The sequence below is a fragment of the Falco peregrinus genome, chromosome 7 (assembly GCF_023634155.1).
Source record: "Falco peregrinus isolate bFalPer1 chromosome 7, bFalPer1.pri, whole genome shotgun sequence".
Taxonomy (NCBI): Eukaryota; Metazoa; Chordata; class Aves; order Falconiformes; family Falconidae; genus Falco; species Falco peregrinus.
In genome coordinates this window covers 51,096,241-51,117,717 of record NC_073727.1, presented here as the reverse complement: position 1 = coordinate 51,117,717, position 21,477 = coordinate 51,096,241, and the positions used below count along the sequence as shown (strand labels likewise).

General features: G+C 42.1%; 2 protein-coding genes across 11 annotated transcripts in view; one reads left to right on the top strand and one right to left on the bottom strand.

Moving 5' to 3' along the window:
• Positions 1 to 4,074, bottom strand: part of QKI (QKI, KH domain containing RNA binding) — a 159,285-nt gene extending 155,211 nt beyond the window's left edge. For all 10 annotated transcript variants that reach the window (XM_055810560.1, XM_055810562.1, XM_055810563.1 and 7 more), the window contains exon 1: positions 3,919 to 4,074. In XM_055810560.1, the coding sequence (XP_055666535.1) occupies positions 3,919 to 4,060 (142 nt within the window). In that variant the 5' untranslated portion in view covers positions 4,061 to 4,074. The remainder of the gene's footprint in view (positions 1 to 3,918) is intronic.
• Positions 4,075 to 4,827: 753 nt separating this feature from the next.
• LOC114010348 (laforin-like) lies at positions 4,828 to 20,007 on the top strand. The gene is made up of 4 exons (XM_055810538.1): positions 4,828 to 4,837; positions 5,135 to 5,901; positions 18,445 to 18,618; positions 18,716 to 20,007. Exons 1-3 carry the CDS (start codon positions 4,828 to 4,830, stop codon positions 18,580 to 18,582), a joined length of 915 nt encoding a protein of 304 aa, XP_055666513.1. The 3' UTR covers positions 18,583 to 18,618; positions 18,716 to 20,007.
• The last annotated feature ends 1,470 nt before the right edge of the window (positions 20,008 to 21,477 follow it).

Here is a 21,477-nt window from a genome sequence, read left to right as displayed (position 1 = left end):
AAAAAATTAATTTCAATAGGTCAGAGTGCAACCACAGAGTGTGAAATGTCCAGTTTATTTTTTTTTAAATGGTGAAAAAAAAAAGGTAAAACTTTTATTCATTTTCCACAAAGACAACCATTAAAGTATGCAAGTTGTCAGAAAAAAAAAAAAAAAACTGGGTTAGAATTGTAAAAGTATCTGAGAAGCTGAAGCACACACACACACCAGAAAAAAAAATAAAAAATCAGGTCACATTTGATGGTGCAAACAATTACAGGAAATACAGCCTATTCCACATTCAGGAAGAGCCCTCTCTTCCCACAGGTTTGCACTAGTCTGATAAAAACAATCCAGCTTCCTAGTTATTATGACGTGCATTTTAAACATCCTTGTTAATCCACAAAAGCCTTATTCACACATAAGAAGTTTAAAACACACATATGTAAAAAATATCTGTAACCTAAACAAAACTGACTTTCACATTTTACTATAAAATAGTTTGGTTTTTTTTTAAAAAAAAAACAACCTTCATATACTTCTCACATTTAAGTGGATCTTCAAAACCAAATGCCATAAGGCAGAGACTATTTACTAAGTTAAGCACCAAAAAATTAAAGGATCAAACACTAGTATAAGTTCAGAAAGAAAAACCTGTTTTGGAGAATACACACAGAACCAAAACAGGCCAAAAAAGTAGATCCACATTCTGAAACCTAACTGGATTAGATGTACTGCTCACCTAAACCAACAGGTCCATTCCTATCTCGTTGCACATAATTACAAGAAGTAAACACAACAGAAACCCATTTGAGTTTTGTTTTTAAATACTTCCATGTAAAAATAAATAAATAAAAGACTAGCATTCCAGCAGAGAAAGCAATCCCATGTTTTATTTCCTCAAATTCTTAGTGTTATGACTTTATTTCTTCAATTTGATCAGCACAAAATAAAAAGACAAAGGCTGATCGCAATATTATTCTTCTCAAGCACAAACAAAACTTTCAGAAAAAAGGTTATAGAGTAACTAAAAAAAAAAACAAAAAACCACCCACCTACCAAAAGCACAACAGTAAGCTAGAAGCAGCAAACCAAATGGGGGGTGGGGGTGTACATGCAAAGAGGGAACATGAATACTGTAGTTTTATTTTAAAATTATATATATAAATCTGTATATATACACACCTGCCCCTAATATTTGGTATTCTCAAAGGTGCCATGAAACAATTAAAGAAAGTATTAAATATTATACTTTTAAAGTAAGCATTCTAAATCTTGCAGACCCTTCTGGGAAACCAACAGTTTGCTATTGCTAAACCCTTCTGGTGATGTCAGTGCAGCATACAGTTCAAGATATTTAACGCGGTGCCTCTTTGGTAACCAGGATAAATGTTTTACAGAACAACAGTTGTTCCAACTTCTCAACTGTTCATTGTTATTGCCTGTTCCACCCATGTAATACTGCGTGTAAGCATACATATATGTAAGTCCATGCCAATATAGATACCCACACAAATCCACAAGTACTTTGTCATTTTTTGTTATCTTCTAATAGATTTGTTAATTTCACTACTCAAGTCAGTCATGGTGTTCAGAGGCCAGCCTCACGCCTCGGAAAAAAAATAACTGGCGCCCCTTAGCGTTCAAATTTTGAAGTCTTGAAGCAATTTACTCCATTTGCATGAAGCATTTTTTTCAACATTCCAAAAAGTTTTCTGCCTCCACAATACTTCCACCCAACTGCCAACGTAAACAGGAAAAGCAGAAATGCTTAAAGGGATAGCAGACCTCTTCCTGAAACTAGTTAGCAACACAGATTGTATTTTATTTTTCTTTTAAAGAAGAGTGTGAGGAATAGCTCCAATACAAGCCTTAAACTTTTTCAGCAACAGCCTCCACAGCCCTCATTTTGGAATTCCAATACTTGACAAAACAGATTTGCAGAGCTTTCAATTTTTAAAAAATATATCAAAAGATGCAAGGATTTCAGACATTTCTTTTTCAGCGTCCTTCTTGTATGGGAAAATGTTTTCCTTTGTTTCGTTCTCTGACACCAAACAAAAAAAAAAAGGTTTCAGGCCTCCTCTGGCAAAATTCAGGAATTTAAAAATCCGATACCAAGCCTTTGGGAGGCTCATCTGTGCTAAAAAGGAGTCTTCTCAGTCAAGTTTCTTCTTGATACTTATTGCAAATCTAACTATTCTGAAGAGATTGCTGTGGTGGCCAAGAACGTAAGTTTTACATAGTTTTACTTTTCACATCCGTATTTTCTCCAATATAAATTTAAACTTCACCTAGAGTCTTTAAAAATAGAATTTCCCATTATATCACATCCCACAGTCCATCTTTCAAGTATTCTTCACCGTGTTGGTTTTTTTTTTTACTCCTCTATCATTTATTTCAGAAGGCAGCATTTTCTCGATACGCTGTTTTTTTGTTGTACTACAGTCACTATCTCATTCTTACAGTCTTGGGAGAGGGCAGGGAGTTTTTTCTACCAAATACAACCAGCGCTTTCATCTTCAGAGGTCAACAACTTCCCAAACTTCTTTTAACAATGAGGAATACGTCCACAAACAAGAATCCTAACTCGAAATCTCGAAATTCAGTATTTCATGCTAAGAAACCCAACAAGTTGAAACGGTGTGATTAATGTACGGCTTTATCACATTCTACAAAGCTACCAAACACGATTAAACAAACTGGTCTCTCTAACTCTCCAGAAAGCCTAGGTTTAAGGTGGTGAGAAAGGAAATGCTTTCAGCAAGGAAAGCAAACCTGTGAATCCAAGCATAAAGAGAATTTAAAATAGTAAAAACAACAGTTTCGCCCAATTTTTAACACAGTGGGTCTGCAACATGTATGGGACACATGAAGTTCCCAGCATACTCCTTTTTTCCTTCTAAAACGCGATTGATTGTTTGTAAAAACTCAACCTTAAAGGGAGCTATTTAGGAGGAGAGGAAAAAAAAAGGGGGGGGGGGGGGGGGGCGCCTCGCCCCTCCGAGGCAGGAGGGGTGCGGGGCTGGGGGCGGCAGCGGACGGGTGGCAGGAGTAGACGAGGCAATTCCGTAAATTATTTTTTTCCCCCTTCACTAAAGTCACGCAGGAGTGTTTCAAGTTAGTTTCTTTAAAAGGTAAGGACAGCTGAAAGAAGAATTTGTTCGCTTCCCTTGCAGTGTAGGAAAATTATAATTAGTTTGTGGCCAGTTTGGGGTGGGGTAGAGCTGGAGCTGAAGAAAAAGCTCAGCCCCCTCCGCCTTAGTCATTCAAGTTCAAGCAGCTTCCAGAACGGCCAAATCTCGAAACCAAACACCCTCCCACCCCCCGCCCCCCCGCCGGGGCCCGCCGGCCGGGCCGCGGAGCGCTCCCCGGAGGGCGCCGCGCAGGACCCCGCTCCCCGCCGCGGGAGGGGAGCGCCGCCAGCAGCCAGCCTTTCCCCTCCTCCCTGCCTTCCCCCAGAGCACATTCCTGAGCTCCTCTCCTCGCTCCCTCCCCTCCGTGCGGTAGTTACCCTTCCCCCGGTTTTAGGAGACGGTGCGGAGACGGGAAAAAGGCAAAAATAAGGGAGGGGAAGGGGGGGGGGGGGGGGGGGGGGGAAGGAGACAGACAGACACCCCCACGGGAGAGCGGGGACCTGCGCGGCCGGCCAGGGCTGCCTCTTCCCCCTCCCACTCGCGCACCGAGTCCCCCGGCAGCACACGGCGGCAGCCAGGGCGGGGAGAGCCCGCACTTCCCCTTTGTTTTAGGCACCCCAGCCGGGGGCCGAGTGCGTGCGGAGAACAGCGAGGAGAGCGAAACAGGCCCCGGGCTCCCCCCGCCGCCCGGCCGGGGCTGGGGCGGGGGGGCCGAGCGGGATCCCGGGAGCGGCTCGGAGGCCCGGGAAGGGGGGGAGGCAGGGCAGGGCGGGGGAGGGGGCGGCCAGGCGAGCGCTTTTACCTTCGTCCAGCAGCCTCTCGAGGTGGTTGAAGATCCCGCAGAAGTTGGGGAGGCTGCTCATCAGCTTCTTGTCGTTCATCAGCTGCATCAGGTAATCGGGGCTCGGCTTCGGCTTCTCCTTGGTTTCCATTTCCCCAACCATATTCCAAGCCCGCGCAGAGACGGCGAGCGCCCGCAGCAGCTCCGCCGAGCAACGCGACCGCGGCACGGGGCGCCCGGCTGGATCCGGGCGGGCAGGGAGGCGGTGGGGGAGGGGAGGGGGGCGGGGAGGGGAGCTTCCCCGAGGAAGGAGGAGAAGGAGGAGGATTCAAATCCGGAGGCAAACGCAGACCCGCCGCCGAGTCCCAGGGACCGAAAAAAAGAGGAAACTCGGTAGAAACCCCCGTGCGGGCTGCGCCCTCCTCCCCGGGCACAAGGACCCGCCGCCGCCTCTCGGTGGTGCCGCCGCCGCCGCTTCCCTGCTCCGTGCGCCCTCGGCCGGCGCAGTCCTCGGTGTCGCCCCCCTCCTCCTCCTCCTCCTCCCGCGCACACACACGCTGAGCCCGGCTTCTCCTCTCGGCGCTGCCCCCTGTCTCCGCGGCGGGGGAGGGAGGGGACGAGCGGGGCGGGCGGGCGCTGCTGGCTCGGCTGCCGCTTCCAAGGAGCCGCCGCCGGTGCCGCTCCGCTGTTGCCGCCGCCGCCGCTGTTGTTGCCGCCGCGCTGCGCCTGGCGTGTCCTCCTCTCCGCCTTCCGCCCGCCCGCCCGCCCTCCCGCCGCCGCTGCCTGTGGCTGGTGAGTCTCAGCCCCGCCGCCGCCTCCTCACTTCTCCTCAGTTCGCTCCGGAGTTCGCTTCAGTTCAGGCTGCGCTGGCAGCAGCAGCAGCAGCGGCGGCGGCAGGAGGGGAGGGGGCAGGGCCCGCGGGGTGGGGACATGCCGGGGGGCGGGCCCGGGGCGGGGCGGCCCTTTCTCGGCGGGCGGCGGAGGCAGCGCCGCTTGGCGGAGCCAGCCTTCCCTCCCTTTCCGCTCGTAGGGCCCGGCCCGGCGCGGCGGGGGTGCGGGGGGCGCCGCACGGGCCGGAGGGGGCTGTCCTCCTCCTCCGCCTCCTCCGCCCCCTACCGACCACGCCCCCCCTGCAAGCGTCTGCGTGCGGACGCGCAGCATCGCGTGCTACTCCCGCGCGCCTCCCCCCACCCCCGCCCCGCGGGAACACGCGCGCGCACAGAGCTCCGCTAAGCAGCCGGAGCCGCGCGGCTTCGCCCGTTCCGCGCGGGGGGGAGGGGGGGGGCGGCGGGTCACGTGCCCCGCGGGGGCGGGGCGAGCCCCACAGAGGCGCGCGTGCATCCGGTGTTTACAACAGCGCCGGCGCTTCGCGTGGCCGCGGTCCCGCGCGGCGGAGGGGCGCAGCCGAGCGGCGGGGCCGGGGGGGGGGCGCGGGCGGCGGGTGGCTGCCGCGCATGCGCCCGCGGGCGAGGGGCGGCGCGGGTGGCGGAGCGGCGCGAGGAGAGATTTCCAATCGGTAAAGCGGGCGGCCCGGCGGAGGGGCTGGGGGGCACCGCGGCGGTGAGCCGTGACCGGCCCGCGGTGGTGGCGGGCGCTGCACTCTCTTTTCTTCCGCCCCCCTCCGCCGCCGTGCTGTGGGAGCGGCGTCCCGGCGGCGGAGGGGTGCGGGGCCTGCGGGACTGCCCGCCGCTGGGCCTGCGGGGCTGGGGAGCAGTGCGGGCGGCCCCGGCCCGGCCCTACGCGCGCCCCTTCCCCCGCACGCTCGGCCTCGCAGAGAGGACGGCGGCCCCCGCCTGCGGCCCGCCCGCCTTCGCGGCACTGCCCTCCTGGCCGGGGCGGGCGCCCTCCGTGCTGGCAGGGCAGCCCGTGTGCTGGCGGCAGCCGCGGCTGGGCGACGCTGTGGATAGCGACGCGACGGGAGCAGCAGCATCCGGCCACCGGAACCGCCGCTCGGTGCTCGGGCTGCTACAGCCGCGGCGGCGAAGCAGCGCGGCGCGGTTGCTTGTACGTATCCTCCTTCCCCGCGCAGCTGCGGGGTGTTCTGGCTTGGTTTTTACTACTGAGGAAGTCGTGAGAAAGCTTCGCTGCAATTTGCAGTAGCTTGGTAGAATTTACGTTATAAAACTAGGTAAAAATCGCTTCATGCTTCGTCTAGTTCGCTGAAAACGATCGTTTTTAATAAGACTAAAGTTAGCTTTCGCCTGAAGTTCTGTAAAACTTCAAATGGATTTTCATACATTTGAAGCACAGTATTTGAAGAAGCTTTAAATACTAGGTTAATCGCAATGAACGATGTTTCTAAAAACTAAAAAGAAGCAGAGACGTTGTCATCGTGATATGCGAGCAGTTTTATCGAGTGCTGCCAAGCAGTGGTGTTCTACCCTTCCTCAAAGGTGCACGTTGACAAAAAATGATGAGAAAGTGTAGTTCTCGTAATGGGAAAAATGTCATGCATTATTGTATTTCTTCTAGTCTTCATTGTATCTTTCCCCTGCAAACATGTAGAACTCATTATTTGCATGTGAGAATTTTTATTTCGTGTCAGGGTTCTGTTTACATTAGATAAAAATTAATGACTTCTGCAAGATAAGTCAGACTTACTGCTTCCATCATTTTATAAGTGTGTAATCAGCAATAAAATATTATCTTTGTTATCAAAGAAGGAGTAGCAATGTTACAAACCATTTTTTCTAATATAGATTCTATCCATCAATCGCATGCCCAAAGCACGCTGCAGTATGGCTGTGGATGATGAAACAATACAGTTTCTATTTAGTAACAAGATTGCATTTACCCTTTTTTCAACCCCCTTTTAAAACTGGAACAACCTTATAAGCTTAACAAAATTGCCATCCTTGTTATTTATTGTAGTTCATTCTGAAAAGATGATGCATTTTTGTAGTCTTTTATTTGCTAATTTTTAACCAGTGACTGAAGGCTTTTTTTAACCTTGTGAAAACTTGCTATTGCTTCAGTTTGATTAAGGGCATCCATCAGACGGCAGGCTTTCATCTTAAAATTAGATGGACTTAGATAATGTTAGAATAATTGTTCCGGACTGCTGATTCTCACAGTAAAAATACCACATGGAGACTTTTTTCTAGCAGATCTGGTGTTCCCATACCACTTCATTATTGATTCCTGTTTGTAAGGTACTTTCAGTGTTTGAATACGAGCAGAGAATACAAGGTAAGAAACACCCACACAAGTTGTTGTCCGCTACCTATCAGTTGTCTTACCTTCTAATAGGAACGATACAGCTTATCCTAAGCTATTCTGCATTATTTATTGGAGAGAAAGAAGATGCACGCCAGCAGTTACTGAGGAATCACTCATGCAGTGCTATGCAAAACTCGGGCTCTAGTTTCCTCTGTGTTAACATGAAGTATTTTCTCAGTCTGAACAGTATAGAAATTGAGGCAAAGCTGTGTGCTCAAGCTCCCCATGTAATTAGCCATAAATGACTCATGGAAGAATCATGGATGAGGGTTTTTCTTAAATACTTAAGGACTCCAATTTATATCTTTGGAAAAATGCCCTTGGAAAAGCTGAATGCTTGAACAAAATACAGATAACATTAGTTTTAAATAAGTGAATCAGCATGATACATTTCTTCATCAAGTACACAGTAAAAACAAGAAAGCTACCTAAAAGCTCCTCTCAGTGTATCTTATGTTCTTCTCTCTGCCTTTACCTTCCCACAGTTCCATATCCCAGGAAAGGCTGGTTTAAGAGTGCATGGGAGATTAAAGTTGAATTAGTTCTGGTTAAAGAGCTGTGAGAACGTTTATCTCCCATCAAGACTGGTGTGTCTACAGCCTGATCTAGAGGTGCTAGAAATACTCTTTGCACTGTGTTGAACTTTGCAGTTTTCCCATGGGGGAAGAAATGGGTGGGGAGGTGGGGGGGACACACACAGGGCTGGGTAAACTGGTCCTGTGGATAAGGGGGAGTGGTTGTGTGGTATTGATGGGGCGAGGGCGGGGAGTGGGGAGAGGTTGGTTTGTTTCAAGGTAACCAAATCCTGTTTGTTAGGTAACTAACTACCCAATGCCTTAACTTCTGTCTAGATGCAATTAAAGGTCCCTATCTTGAACTTTTGTGTTTTTACCTATGTAGCCCTTCTTGTATCTTGTAACCTGTAGTATTCTGCAACAGCTTCTCTTTTACAGTGAAGTTTTATTGCATTAATCTAATCTTGAAGTAAGAAAAATTACGATAATGCCAGCAGCAGCCTCTATGTTACAGTAAAGGCCTGCAATGATCATAAAAAGCAAATTCAATTACTGCTTTAATGTTCATAGCTGATACCACCTTGGGAAATAGGAATGCTGAAGGCTGATGACTACTGGGAAGCATACTGTTCTAGTTAAAGTTTTGGCTGTTACTTCCAGCATCTCTGACCAAATCGCAGGCATATGCAGTTGGATGTCATCAGCCTTCTGCCATGCTGTCTGTAAGAGGAAGGTACCAATGTGCTATGCTACTCTTCTTCAGGGAAAGAACCAATTCTTCACTTACCTGTTACAGACACTTGAGAAAAATATACTGTGTTTGTGATTCAGTATTGAATCGTTCATGGTGTATAAGGTTGTAGCTGCTATAACTGTAATGCAGCAGTCAGATGTGGCCACTACCAGATGAATATCTGAAATTCATTCATCTCTGCAAGGTGATTAACATGTGAACAGAATAAGGTCTAGAGCCAGACTAAAAATCTCAAGAACGAATTACATAGAAATTCTGTGGTATCTGACATCAAAAATGGATTTCCTTTGACATTAAGCCAGTCTGACAGGTAACTCTTCAAACAGAAGATATAGTAGTGCATCATTCAAAGTAATTAGCAGATGACATACTGTTCATAGTCTAAGGATGGACATTTCTGAATTCTGTGTGTGATCTTAAGAGACAATGCCTAAATTTGTCCACTATTGATGCTAAGTGATCGCTGAAGAAATGGAAGATACAGGTTTTGAGCATACCTTAGTCTGGAAGGATTCAGATTTGCATATTTTACACTTGGGTACTTCAAGCTGTACAGCTGTGAAGAAGAGTGTAGTAACTGACAGTATCACTCACTCCTATTAAAACTGGCCATTCCTCAGGTTGGAGTAAAGGAGCCAAAAGAAGAGATGTCTTTGTGATTCATCCTCTTAGACAAGAGTAGGAAGAGCTGCATTCTCACTGTTCCTGTGGCTGTGTATTAATTATGCAGTTAAGTTGCTAAGTCAAACAAAAATGTATTTTCCGTCTTTGACCTGATGGTCTGATATAAATATCACATGCCTGGCTGTTTTCTTGGTGAGTTATGTATTCCATATGCCTTAAGTTACTGTGATAGGGTGCTGTTACGCAGATAGGATGGAGGGGCCTAAATTCTGCTTCATAAAACATTAAGCATTTTGTTTAACTCTCAGTAGTTAAGGAGGGCATGGGTATCTCTGTGTTGGACTTCATTTTTTATCTAACTACCAAATAGTCATGGTTATGCGTGGAAAAGATGTAAATCAATATGGAGTTGAATGTATTACATCAGTGTTCAAGATTGCTGTAGATTAATCACCTAGCAGATCGGATTTTTAAGTAGATAATTTCCATGGGTAAGTAATGTCTGTACATGTGGTTTCTTTATGTACCACTATGTGGGCTTTTCTCCGGAAAAGATGGCATAATAGCAACAAGAAAAGGTGTGTGTGTCTAGAGAGGATGGTAGTTCTGGGCTCCCAAGAAATCTCTGTGCATTAAAACCAAAGCTGAGATTGATTTCATTTTGCGCTTTTCAGGAGGAGATGAAAATGAAGTCTCATGTATGCCAGTTTTACTACAATGCTGCTGAGAAAGGTAGAAAACAGGAGGAGGGAAAGAAAAGCAACCTGAGAAAGCATAGAAAAGAAAAAATTACCAGCAATTAGAGTAATAAAACTAAATCAAGGTACTACATTGTAAACGTAAAATTCACCCACTTTATCATTTGGTTCATAACAGCACTTTAAATTTAAAAGCTATGAGGGGAAAAACTAATTATTCACAGAACATACTTGAATCCTGTATTTTGAAGGTATGTTTTACCTCTGAGCTCATAAACTTCCCTACATGTTGTAATTTAAAAACACTTGCATTTTTTTTGTGCATTTTACTGTTGGATCATAACTAATGGATACCCTTCCTAGCTCACTGAAAGAAGCCAAATAATCTCTTGAAGTACACCACGTGTGTTTGGAGTGTTTCTAATCCCATGCATAGTCCTAGTCCTATAGCTTCAGTTAGTGTGTTAGGTACTACACTTTCTGCCTGTGCAGTCATAAAATTAGTACTACTACCTTTGTTATACAGCTCCGGACTTGCATAGCAGAGAATTTAAAATGGCTTCTGGCCTGTCCCTTTTGGAAAACTCATGTATGGAAATACTTTGTGAGCCAGCCTGTGCCACACTTTGCAAAAGTGGGAGTAGCAGTGAGTATGTTTTACTGTAAGTGCTGCCTAACTCTGTGGAGTCACTGAACTGGCCATTGTTAAATGTAATACCTGGCGTGGGAGTCCAGCTAACACACCTTCTAGTTCAAAAGACTACGGTAATTGGGATATTTGCAAATAAAGGATATTAAGGATATCTTGGACGTTATTTCAGATATACTTGGCTTTTTACCTTCTATCCAGTTTGTACTAGATGTCTAACCTTAAAACTATCCAGGATAACATCGTCCATTTTAATTGATGCAGTCACCTCAGCTACAGTAGTGCCCTCAGCAGCTTTTATTGTTTGCAATGTGTAACTAAAAATACAATGTTTCAAGACATAGTTCTGTGTAAAATAGGTAATTGGAAGTATTTTTACCATAGTGAGAAGTGTTTCTGCCTTCACTGTAAGATTAATAATAATAATAATAATAAAAGATACAAAGTTAATGTCAGGGAAATTTACAGATTTATTTTGGCAACCACAGTGGCAAAGAGCTGACAGTTAAAGTTTTGAAGGAACTGCTTTTTCAGGAGCACCATCTTTTGGTAAAATACCATAGTAAGTTGGTTACTGTTGAATATAAATTAAATTTTTTCAGCCTTTGTAAATAGATTTAAATTAACCATTCCTCTTAATGACTAGTAAAACCAAGTAGAGCTTAAAATGTAACTAATGCATTAATTTAACTTTTCCTTTTTACATATCAGAAATACAAATGTGTATGTATATTGACGTACACTGAGGGATTGCTAGTGGTGTGTTGCTTATGCTTCTTCATGTTCAGTACTCAAAGAGCAGCAGTTCTTACCCAAGGAGCTTATATTTAGCTGGACAGAAAACAGCAAAACAAATTATAAGAAAACTTTGCATTTTTAAAAATCTTTTGGTAATGAGCAAGAAACATCTGTATTGGTTGGGTGTTTTAATAAATTTAAGCAGCTGAAAAATCTAGAATCTTTTTCCTGATAAGAAATCTGCCCCCCCCCCCCCAAATACTTCGTATTTTCCAAGCCTTTGTTAAATACAAATCCTTTTTCGTGCTTTAACGGTGAAGAGAAGTATCTGGAGTTAAAGCTATGAGAAGAGAGAGGGGCCAAGCAATATGAATCTTACAAGCTTTTGGAGGTGAGGCAGAATCGTTCAGCAGTGTTCATGGAAAGGAGAGGACAGAGAGCAGTGCTACAGTGGTTGTTGACTACCCACGTGAAGACCACTGTGCCCCAGTGCTGTAGTATCCCCAGAAGCCCGCTCCCTCCTCTATCTGTTCATGGGTATTTGTGACTTTTCTCTGAAAGGAAACAGCAGTGTCAATCTCCTAGTATTTTTTTATGATCCTTTTTCACTTTAGAAAGCCTGAACTTTGTTTTGTTCATGAATGACTTACTGTCTCCTATTAGTTCCTCCTACCTGCAGTCTTTCTGTTGAGTGTGGCAGGTCTTCCCTGGAATACAGTAATCACGTAAGTTGTAGTTACATGCCCCACAGCTCGTTTCATACTTTGGTACTCTTCAGAAGCTATGAAGTGCTTTGTAATAAAGTACTCCAAGTTGCTTGGATGAAAGCCATTATAAAATTGCAGAAAATTATTGCTTAAGCACTTGGATAAATTCAGGATTTCCTGATAGAAACAGGAAGTATCCCAGTTCTCCTGCCATCTTTGTTGGCATTTGTAGGCTGGTGCATCCTGAGTCCCTATCTGACTGTCACCAGAGCTCAGAGGACAAGTCACAACAATCAGTAAAACACAGCTCCTGGGCTCAAAGCCAAAAGGTGAACGTTTCTGGATTGCTAGCTAATCTGGGAGTTCTGACTCATTTTGAGCTACAGTCACTTCATAAAAGATCATATGATCTTATTGAGCTAATACTGTGTCTGGTTATTATTTAAAATGAGTTCGTTGCTTGATGATGATAATTCATTGTTACAAGCTTATCAGCGCAGTAAAGGGTGGGATTCACTTGCCTTATGGTATTCCTCTTGAACCTCCAAAAGATCACTTTTCTCTCATAGTTCCTTTATCACATCTGCCAGGTCTGTGCAGGTGTCTTACACTTTTGGACGTCTGGAGCGGCCACTGCAAACCGTTGAGCAGTCAGCTGAACCGCACTGTAAGCATGCAGAAATGTTTTCCTGTTAACCACTTCTGTTCTCAGACCAGTCTGAACCACAGCTTGGGTTCAGGACCTTGACACGAACTAAGTTACTCAGTTGAAGGTAATGCAGTTGTTCCCTAGCTTCGGCTTTCAGAAATGTGTTAGTATTCTACATTCATCGAGTCATGGTGTTGGACAGACACGGAGTAGAGGGGCAAGGGAGTAGGCTGAAAAGTGCACTATGGTGCAGAGGCAAAATGGAGTAATCACCCAGATTTTGATACAGTGGTGTGATAAAAAAAATAAAATCACTGCAGCTGAATTTGAAGTGTCTGGAAGTTACACTTTTGAGCCTTCTCTCAAATTCTCATAAATTTGTATTATTCTTAGTTTGAAATGTTTTGTGTGTGGTCTCTGATTGTGACTGAAATACAGGGAACGGAAATTTCCTGTAGGTTCAAATGACTGGTACAGATCCAGTTCATGTAACTCTTAAGTACTCTGTTCATTTAGAACCTGACAAGTTTCCATGTACATGCTACAACTTCTCTTATAACTTGTAGAAGTTTTTAAGTCCACTTTCTTTATTAGCAGCTTTATGTTATGGAATTGTGTCATTTATAAATAAAGATGATCACTGAAAAGTTAAATTTATCTCTTACGGTATTCTATTTGTTAAAAAATACATATTTGAAAGTTTCATGGACAGTTTCACCTTTCAGGTATTTACATAACTTGTTAAACTATGAAAGAGAGGTTATTAAATTACATTGATTACAGGGGTTTCTTTTCACAGAACAAGTGTGACAGTTTTCTGGGTTTAGTGCACACTCCAAATCCTGATGGGACTGAAGAACCGTTACCCTATCAGCTTAAGGAGCAGAGAAATGCAAAAGTAGGTTTCTCAATAGAGTATACACTGCCAGCCAGTTTGTGTAGCAATGCTTAAAGAAGGTCACCATGAAAACAGGTATTAAGTAATCCAAGTAGGGCAGTCTGCCTTCTTCCCACCCTAGAAAGGTCTGGAAAGTCCCTGTTATATGGGAAGCGGGCAAACCACTTCTCTGTTAGAGGTGGAGGCAGCACTGCTTGATGTAAAGCATTTCCCCGTCTCTAGAATTTTTCTACTTGCTTTTAAAAAGTCATCACATAGGCAGCCAGTTTTCAAGCCAGAAGGTGGGCTTCCCCTTTGCAAGTCAATTAAAGTATCCATTCCTACCTTGGTTTTCCTTCCAGGTAGTCTATAGGTATTCGTCTGATTCTCATTACTAGAGGCATAACTGATCTTTTTTCCCATTTTGAAGTTTGTAAGCACCTGTCTTACGGTTTAGTAGTGAAATCAGTTATCCCTCTGGCTGCAGATATATCTTGGTACTTCATTAGAAGTTTGTCAATGTAGGTGGAGTCCTTTGTATTAGATTGACAGGTGATCAGTGGGAGAGTCATAGCAGCTCACATGCCCAGACATGTTCACTATTTTGCTCCAGTAATAGGGTTTTGGGGTTGTCTGCTAATAAAAACCAATGAAAAAAAAGAAAACCCCACTGAGTTCATTTAAGAAACTGAAATAAGAGATCAATTTGAAAGAAGTACTTGGACTTTTCTGTTATCACAAGTACAAAATAGTAGATTAGCAATATAGTAAGATAAGCGAATATTGTATTATGTGACTAAAATGACCATTTTGCATATAGTATTGATGTAATTCTCCTGTAATGCAATTCATATGATTGATGTGGAGCTTAAGGAATTGAGTTACATTATTTCATTCTAACTTTGTCCTTGCAGCAATCAAAAACCTGCCCTTTTGTCTGCTTATGATCAAGAATTCTGTTATGTGTGAATCATTATTTGTGTCTAATTACAGACTTAACTGGTTCGTGGCCTTCATGACCTTTTAGCTGAAAAGGATACCCAAGCACAGCAATTGTAGATCACAAGTCATTGCATGTAGGTAGTGTGATGTAATCCTTCAAAAATAATTTGATCTTAAATCATGAAAAAAAAAATTGGAAAGTATTACAGATTCCCTCAGGTTTAAAAATAAAAAAAATTCAGAATTTCATACCTGGGGTTGGACTAGATGATCTCAAGAGGTCCCTTCCAGCTTAAACAATTATGTGAAAAGCCACATGATTCAATTATGAAAATACATTAAATACCAAATTTTATTATTGTTATATTTTTTTATCTGTAATTTTGGATGTTTTGACAGTGTTTGTTAGAAATAGTAGTTATATATATAAATATATACAGCACTTGGTCTAAATTATATGGGTTAGTAGCTGTACAGCAGATAATACGGTTTAAACTACATTGTGATCTCATTGCCTCTTATTAATTGTCAGACTACCTAAAACTGCTTTTCATGTAACCTACGTGTCCTTTTATGTAAATGTTTTAAGTTTGTATGTCAGTGTGTGAACTGCGAACAAGTAGAGAAGCATTTCTCTGAATTTCTTCAGCTTCCGAAACGTGAAGTGTTTTGCTTCTCCTCTCAAAAAAATTACAGGGTAGAACAAAACTAGGAAGAAAGCATACACATCCTTTGCAACGTTGTCTTTGCAAAACTAGTCTGTTGGGTCATGCGCAGAAAACAGCCAAGCAGTGAGACTGGGATTGTATTGACAAGAACAAGATGAATGGCCCCCTGGAGACTATGGGGTTTGTATGCTCCTTTCCACCACCTTTTCATCCTTTTGTACTCCCTTTCAGTTCATATGCAGATGAACTCAAACCCAGTCTTCACTAAATACTCTTTTTCACTTTACTTTTGGAAGGTAGATGGAGGATCTAAATATTTATGAGGCTTTTTTCCTGTGGTTTATGATGCACTCTTGTTGAATGTTGAGGAATTACGTTAATGAATGCATGCCTGCACACACAGACACAGAAACCAGGCAAAAGGAAAAAAAAAAAACACACAAAGCATTGTCAGCTCTAATGTCAGCCCTTGCTAAAACAGTTCCCATGGAAAAAAAAAAAAAAAAGGCAGATTTAAAATCTGTTGCCAGGAGAAAAATAAATTGTATGGCTGAGCACAAAAGAAAGAACAAAGTTTCATCTTTCCTTTCCTCAGCTGCAAATGTAACTCTTGTTTCAGCTCTGAATAAATTTAAAATAAAACATGTTAATTGAAAAAGGAAAGCTTGTCTAAAAAGTCTTAACTGGATTTATTTTCAGTAATGAAGAAAAAGGAAAGCTTCAGTCCTGTACAACTTTTCTTTAATATCAGTACTAATAAAAATGATACATATTTTTTGTATGATACAAGGTGCAGTAAAGTATCATTTAATTTGAGCTACAAGTCAAATAATTGAATAAAGTTGGTTTTGCTATGATTTTGCTAACTTCAGTACTTCTATTTAGGAGGCTTAGATTTTATGAAACAGGGTTTTTTCTGGAAACTAAACTGACATTTTTCCTAAATTTAATACATAGAATATACTGAGATTATAGCTAGATATACTAGAGTATGAATTTATTTTCAGAATGGGTAGTTCAAAACTGTAACTTAAGGAACATGCTTGTAATAGATGGAAGGCTATATTACATTAAAATACTAGAACTGAAATATGGATATATTAATTCTTTTAATGCTGTGTTGTCAAGAAGACTCATTTCTTCAACCTTTAATCATCTCTGTTCTCCGATGCACACATAGCTGTGGCAGACAGGGCCTTAACTCATACCAGTGGGACAGTAAATCACATTGGTGAACCAGAACATAGGATCTTGAAATGTGCTTTTGTGTTATCTGTTAAAAATTTACTGAAGCAATTGCAGAATGTTAAGTCTTAGCTCTTCAAGTGCAATAGTATTTCACTGTCTAGGTTCTGGTTTTAGTATTTATAATATGCCTATCTGAATTTCATAAAACATTGCCCTAATAAATATGTTCATGTTTTTATTGTAGTTCGTTTCCAAGGTATTCAATTTTATATGGAATTAAATCCATTAAAGCTATCTACAGTTTATTTATTCTGAAGTTATTGTTTATGATCTTCAGATACTTTGTCGTTTTCAGTGACTTTGCCTATGATACCCAAGGGTTAAGTAAAACAGATTTTGCTTATCAGATCCTAAGACACCAAAGCTGTATACAAACTAATAAAAAACTACTATTTGACAACTGAAATCATATCACTTTTTTTAGTCTTTCATCCATTAACCTGCATCTTTTCCCTCTTGCCTTCCCCCCCCCCCCCCCCCCCCCCCCTTTCTGTCAGTCTACATTGCCAGTTGTGGCCACAGATACAATTTTAGATATTGTTGAAGTACTTAAACCCCTTAAACTTAAAAGTGATAAAAAAAAAAATATATCTTTTTTTGGCTTGCAACTGGGGAGATTTCAAACTTACCTGGACTGGTCCAGCCTGAGCAAATTGAAGCACTTATGTGGGATCTTACTGAAACTTACTTGCATGTCTGTGTAATTACTTGCTTGGGGGGTTGTTGTTTTTTAATGTGGGTGGGTTTGCAGGGAGAGGAAGGCTTCCTTCTATATATACATGTATGGGCCACAGCAGATTAATAGGTGAATGAAGAAAATGCATCAAGCTGGTAAATGTTGGAAGAAAAGAGCAATAGGGAGATGAGATAATTGAATAAGCTTTGAAGGAGGAGGAATTGGAAGCAAAGAACAGAGGAGCTGAGGAGAGTGATGCAGTAGTAGTAGAGGCAGATATAGCGGAATACTTTTATATGGCAGACAGTAAGGGAAAAAAAAAGTGTCATTGGCTTGAGTAAGGGGTTTTTTTGGCTCCCTTTAAGCTATTGGCACCCCCAAAGAGAGGAGGAAAGAAGTGGCATACAAGCCAAGGTCATTAAAGTAGTTTTTTGGGGTGAGAGATGTCAATGAGCTATAGGTATAAGTCCGGGAGGAGGTATGTCAGTCAATCATTTATAACACCAGAAAAATACCCCTCAAAAAACCAACCCAAAATCCCAAAAAGCAATGAGGTTGTAGTCCACAGGAGTGCCATGTTAATGCGGAAGGCAATTATCTGTACTTTGCCCAAAAGGAAGTGGCACAGAAAATTCAAGAATTTGCAATGATAACAAGGCTAAGCTAGACATTGTACGCATGTGCCCAGCAGCTGCATCTCCACCCAGCTCACTGACTGTAAGGACAAGCCACCTTCTCCGGTCTCAGAAGTTTATGTAGAAAGGGACCCATGTGAGAAGCCAGAAAGTTCTTTAAATAGATTATAAGATATAAACTAGTTACCTAAGCTGAGCACTTATTTCTTCTCCTGAAACCCATTTGCATCCACAGATTTCTAACCTATTAGAATAAGCTCTGCTTCCAGCAGATGCAAATGCACAAAATGCAATTGCACAAATAAAATAGCAACGCTTCCAGTGGATTCTTAAAGGTAAGACCACAAACGTACCTAATAGTCTTCTGCCTTGTGAAGTTTTGCTTTAAAAAGAACCCAGGGTAGGAGCACATTCTTCGCTCTCCTGAATCGGGGTCCTACAGTGGATTCAGACTTCAGGTCCCAGTGCAAAATCCTCATTCCTGGGGATGGGGGGAGGACGGTCATGAGGAAAGACATGGAACTGATTGAACTGACTGTAAGGACCCAAATCACAGTGCTGTCAGGATTACCAAACAGACATTAAGATTTCCAACAGCAGAAACTCACCGTTAGCTGTTTGCTAGGTGAAAGAATTCACATTTTTTGCTATTCTTCGCTGTCTGAATTTTGCTTAAATTTAGAAATCACAAAAATAATAAACCCACACACCACTGCAAATTGCAGGTAAGCTCTCTCAACACTCATCTTTTGCAGTGAACACTAAAAATGAGCGATCTTCCTTTTTCCCAAGGCTGATTCTAAGCATTGTCACATTTTATCTGAAGGCAGTGGGGTGCAGTCATGTATTTTCAAGAAAGTACTTTCTTGAGTCCATTTAATCTTTAGGCTAGGATTTTTCCGAATGGATTCCTGCATAAATTTACCCTTTTTTTCCCCTTCTCAAAAGAAATTTCCTACAGCTGAATCACAGCATTCTAAAGGGGATCTGCCACTCTGCCTAAGCAAGAAGTCGAGCTGTTTCCATACTAGCGTAACAGTCATCTCCCAGGCGGAAGGTGTATCTCCATGGATGGCACTGAACTGAACTGAAAGGGAACCTGTAAGGCAATTCATTTTCTTTGTGAGTTTGATGTACATGCTTACAGTATTCCTCTTTGGTGCCTAAACAACTGATTTAGATGTCTATTGTGAAAATTGTCTGTCTCCTGTACGCACAGATGCTTCAATTTCTGCTGATAGATACACCTCGAGCCCCTGGCAGACAGAAAGCCTACAAAGTACTGAAGCCACAATTACCAAAGCGCTCAGAGGTCTAGCATAGCATGTCCTAAGACAAATTTCTCAAAAGACATTCTCCCCTAACATTAAAAAGAAAAATATATGGACAAGTTGGTTCATCATCTCTGAGAATAGTGATGCAGCAGGTCTACAAATTTTCTCGAGTTACTATGGGCGATGCATACTTTTTTCTTCTCCTGTGTAAGCAATGTTCGGATTCGTAATTCAGATTCATGAGCCTAGTTCTATTAGGACTCCCTGCAAATCTAGTTTCCAGAAATACCCTTCCAACACCTAACCTTCATTAATTTTTATGAAGGAACCTGAGCCCACCTCTAGACACAAATATGTGTATTACCTTAGGTACAGAATCCCTTTGAGGGTTGAGTGTTGCAACAGGAAGGCTGTGAGATGCTGGTGGAATAAAAGAGATCATCATTCCTCTCTCTTACACAAATCAACTCCAGATTTATTCAGAGATCATCAGGAGATTAGCAGTTGTTCTTCCAAGCAAGCAGCTTCCAATATCAACAGTGCTGACTTAGAAGGAGGAAAGTGGATTTGGGAGCATTTTCCTCTCCAAGCACAGTATTTTTCTTATCCTGCTTTCTCCTGTTTGAATTTCTCCACGTAAAAGGGGAAGGGCAAAAAAACAGGCTTCTGTTTGATAACTGTTTTCCTACCTGTTACTTTTGCCAGCAGACTCTGCAGACTTTATAAATACAAAGTGATTATTTGAAAGGTAAAAAAGATACAGACAAAACTTGCAGACTTATTTGAAGAAGAATGCAGAATAATCTAATACGGAGCCTGTACTGTCATTTGAAGAATAAAGATTTCCTATATCAGAACACAATAATTTGGCATCGTTCCATTTTGGGCATTTTTAAGCAATAACCATTGCTAATTTGTTTGTCAAGGATTTTTTCAGCAAAGGGTGAGACTTTTGGTTTTAAGAACTGTTGAATATCAGGAAATAAATCAATGAAGAAAGCTTACAGAAACCTCAAGCATCGTTCCTTTAGTGTTTCTAAAATTCAGTGAACTGAATTTTTTTGCACAAGTATAATTCCACCAAATATTAATGTTTACAACCTGAGTGCTAATTACATGATCTAATTTTGGAGCATTCTAAAAGTTTATTTCTGAATAAGTTCACTTTTGCTTTCTTTCATTTGGCATCTTGGTTTTCACAAAAGAAATAAAATCATCAAAGCTGGAAACAAATCAACATTTTGTGATGTTTGTATGAGAAATATAAAAGGGTTTGTTTTGTTTTTTAAATACTGCCTTAGTCATTTTACCAGGGTGATTTTTAAGAATAATGTCATATAAATGAGGGTGATGATCTAGAAAGGTGCTGGAATGAGACAAAGGGAATCTGGATTAATACCAACTTTTAATACAGATTTTCTGGCTGCACCTCTTCTAAAAAGTAAACCAAACAGGATCAGGACCCGACTGTCACTTAACGCTAGGCACCCTGGGCTGGCCGTGTCCATAATGTTAAGATTCCACCCAACACAGCGTGGTCGCCTATCAAATAGTGCCCAGAAAGTCTTCAGGATAGTGCTAGCTGGCCTTGGGGAAAACTGTCCCAGGGCTCTTCCACCACTGGAACAGCACCAACACCGCGACGTGCTCCCTGCAACTGCCTAGTCTCTCAGTGCAGACATGCTCCCCCTGTGAGTCTGAGGAAAGCACGGGTTTGTTCTATCCTTAAGCGTCCCCATTAATGAGGAATAACTATTTTTCCTTTCTACCTCTTCTTATCTGCTAAGTCTATTTGGATTATGGTATCACTGGTAAAAATCACCTGTTACATGTAAACCATCTATTACAGTCAGATCATAACTTTCTTTTAAAGATATTACATGGTTTACTAATTAGAGTAGGAACACAAAGATTGCCAAAATTCAGAAAAGCCTGATAAAAGAAAAGGAAACCTTTGGCTCCACACACACACATATATATATATTTTATATTTTTTTTTCTGTGTGAATCTGTAAGTATACTAATATGTAGTAGAGTGTGTATATATATATTTTTAAATATACTGTGCAGAAGAATTCTGCATTACTGCATCCCTCTGCCAGCACACTTAGATAATAATCTATTATACAGCTATTTGACAGAAATGTTATAAGCAATTAGATATACTTATTCTTGCATCATTAATGACACTTCTAAAAATTGGGACACATTTCCACATAGGCATATACAACATTTCACTCAAAACTGATAGTGCTTCACAGAGAAAATAATAGTAGCTAGTCTCTTTCTGTTATAACAGGAATATATATATATATATATATATACACATACATATTAAAATATGATGTTTCTCTTTAAGTTATCTTTTAAGATCAGGTTACATACCGTATCATTTAAGCTATAGCATGGCAAAACTATTTATGAAGTTAACCACAGAGGTGAGGGCTGGCACAAGAAAAGTAGAACCCAAGCACAGGACAGAGGTTTTGATGGCTACATACTTGATATCTAATTTCTTTCTAACAGTGGTAGCTGTATGTGAAACAAGAAAGTAAACAGCAACTGCACAAAGAGGGACCTTGCACAACAATAAAACCACAAAAAATAATGCTTGTGAATTGCAAACTAAAACAGGAATTCAGAAACCTGCAAATATTTTCTTTTCTTCTAGAACCTTAGTTCCAAGTAAAATTGGATGAAATAGACA

What these genes read in the sequence shown, in the direction of transcription:
- LOC114010348 (XM_055810538.1), top strand. An exon ending in GCAGCGCGGCGCGGTTGCTT is followed by an intron (nt 5,902 to 18,444) that starts GTACGTATCCTC and finishes CCTTCTCAAAAG; the next exon opens with AAATTTCCTACAGCTGAATC.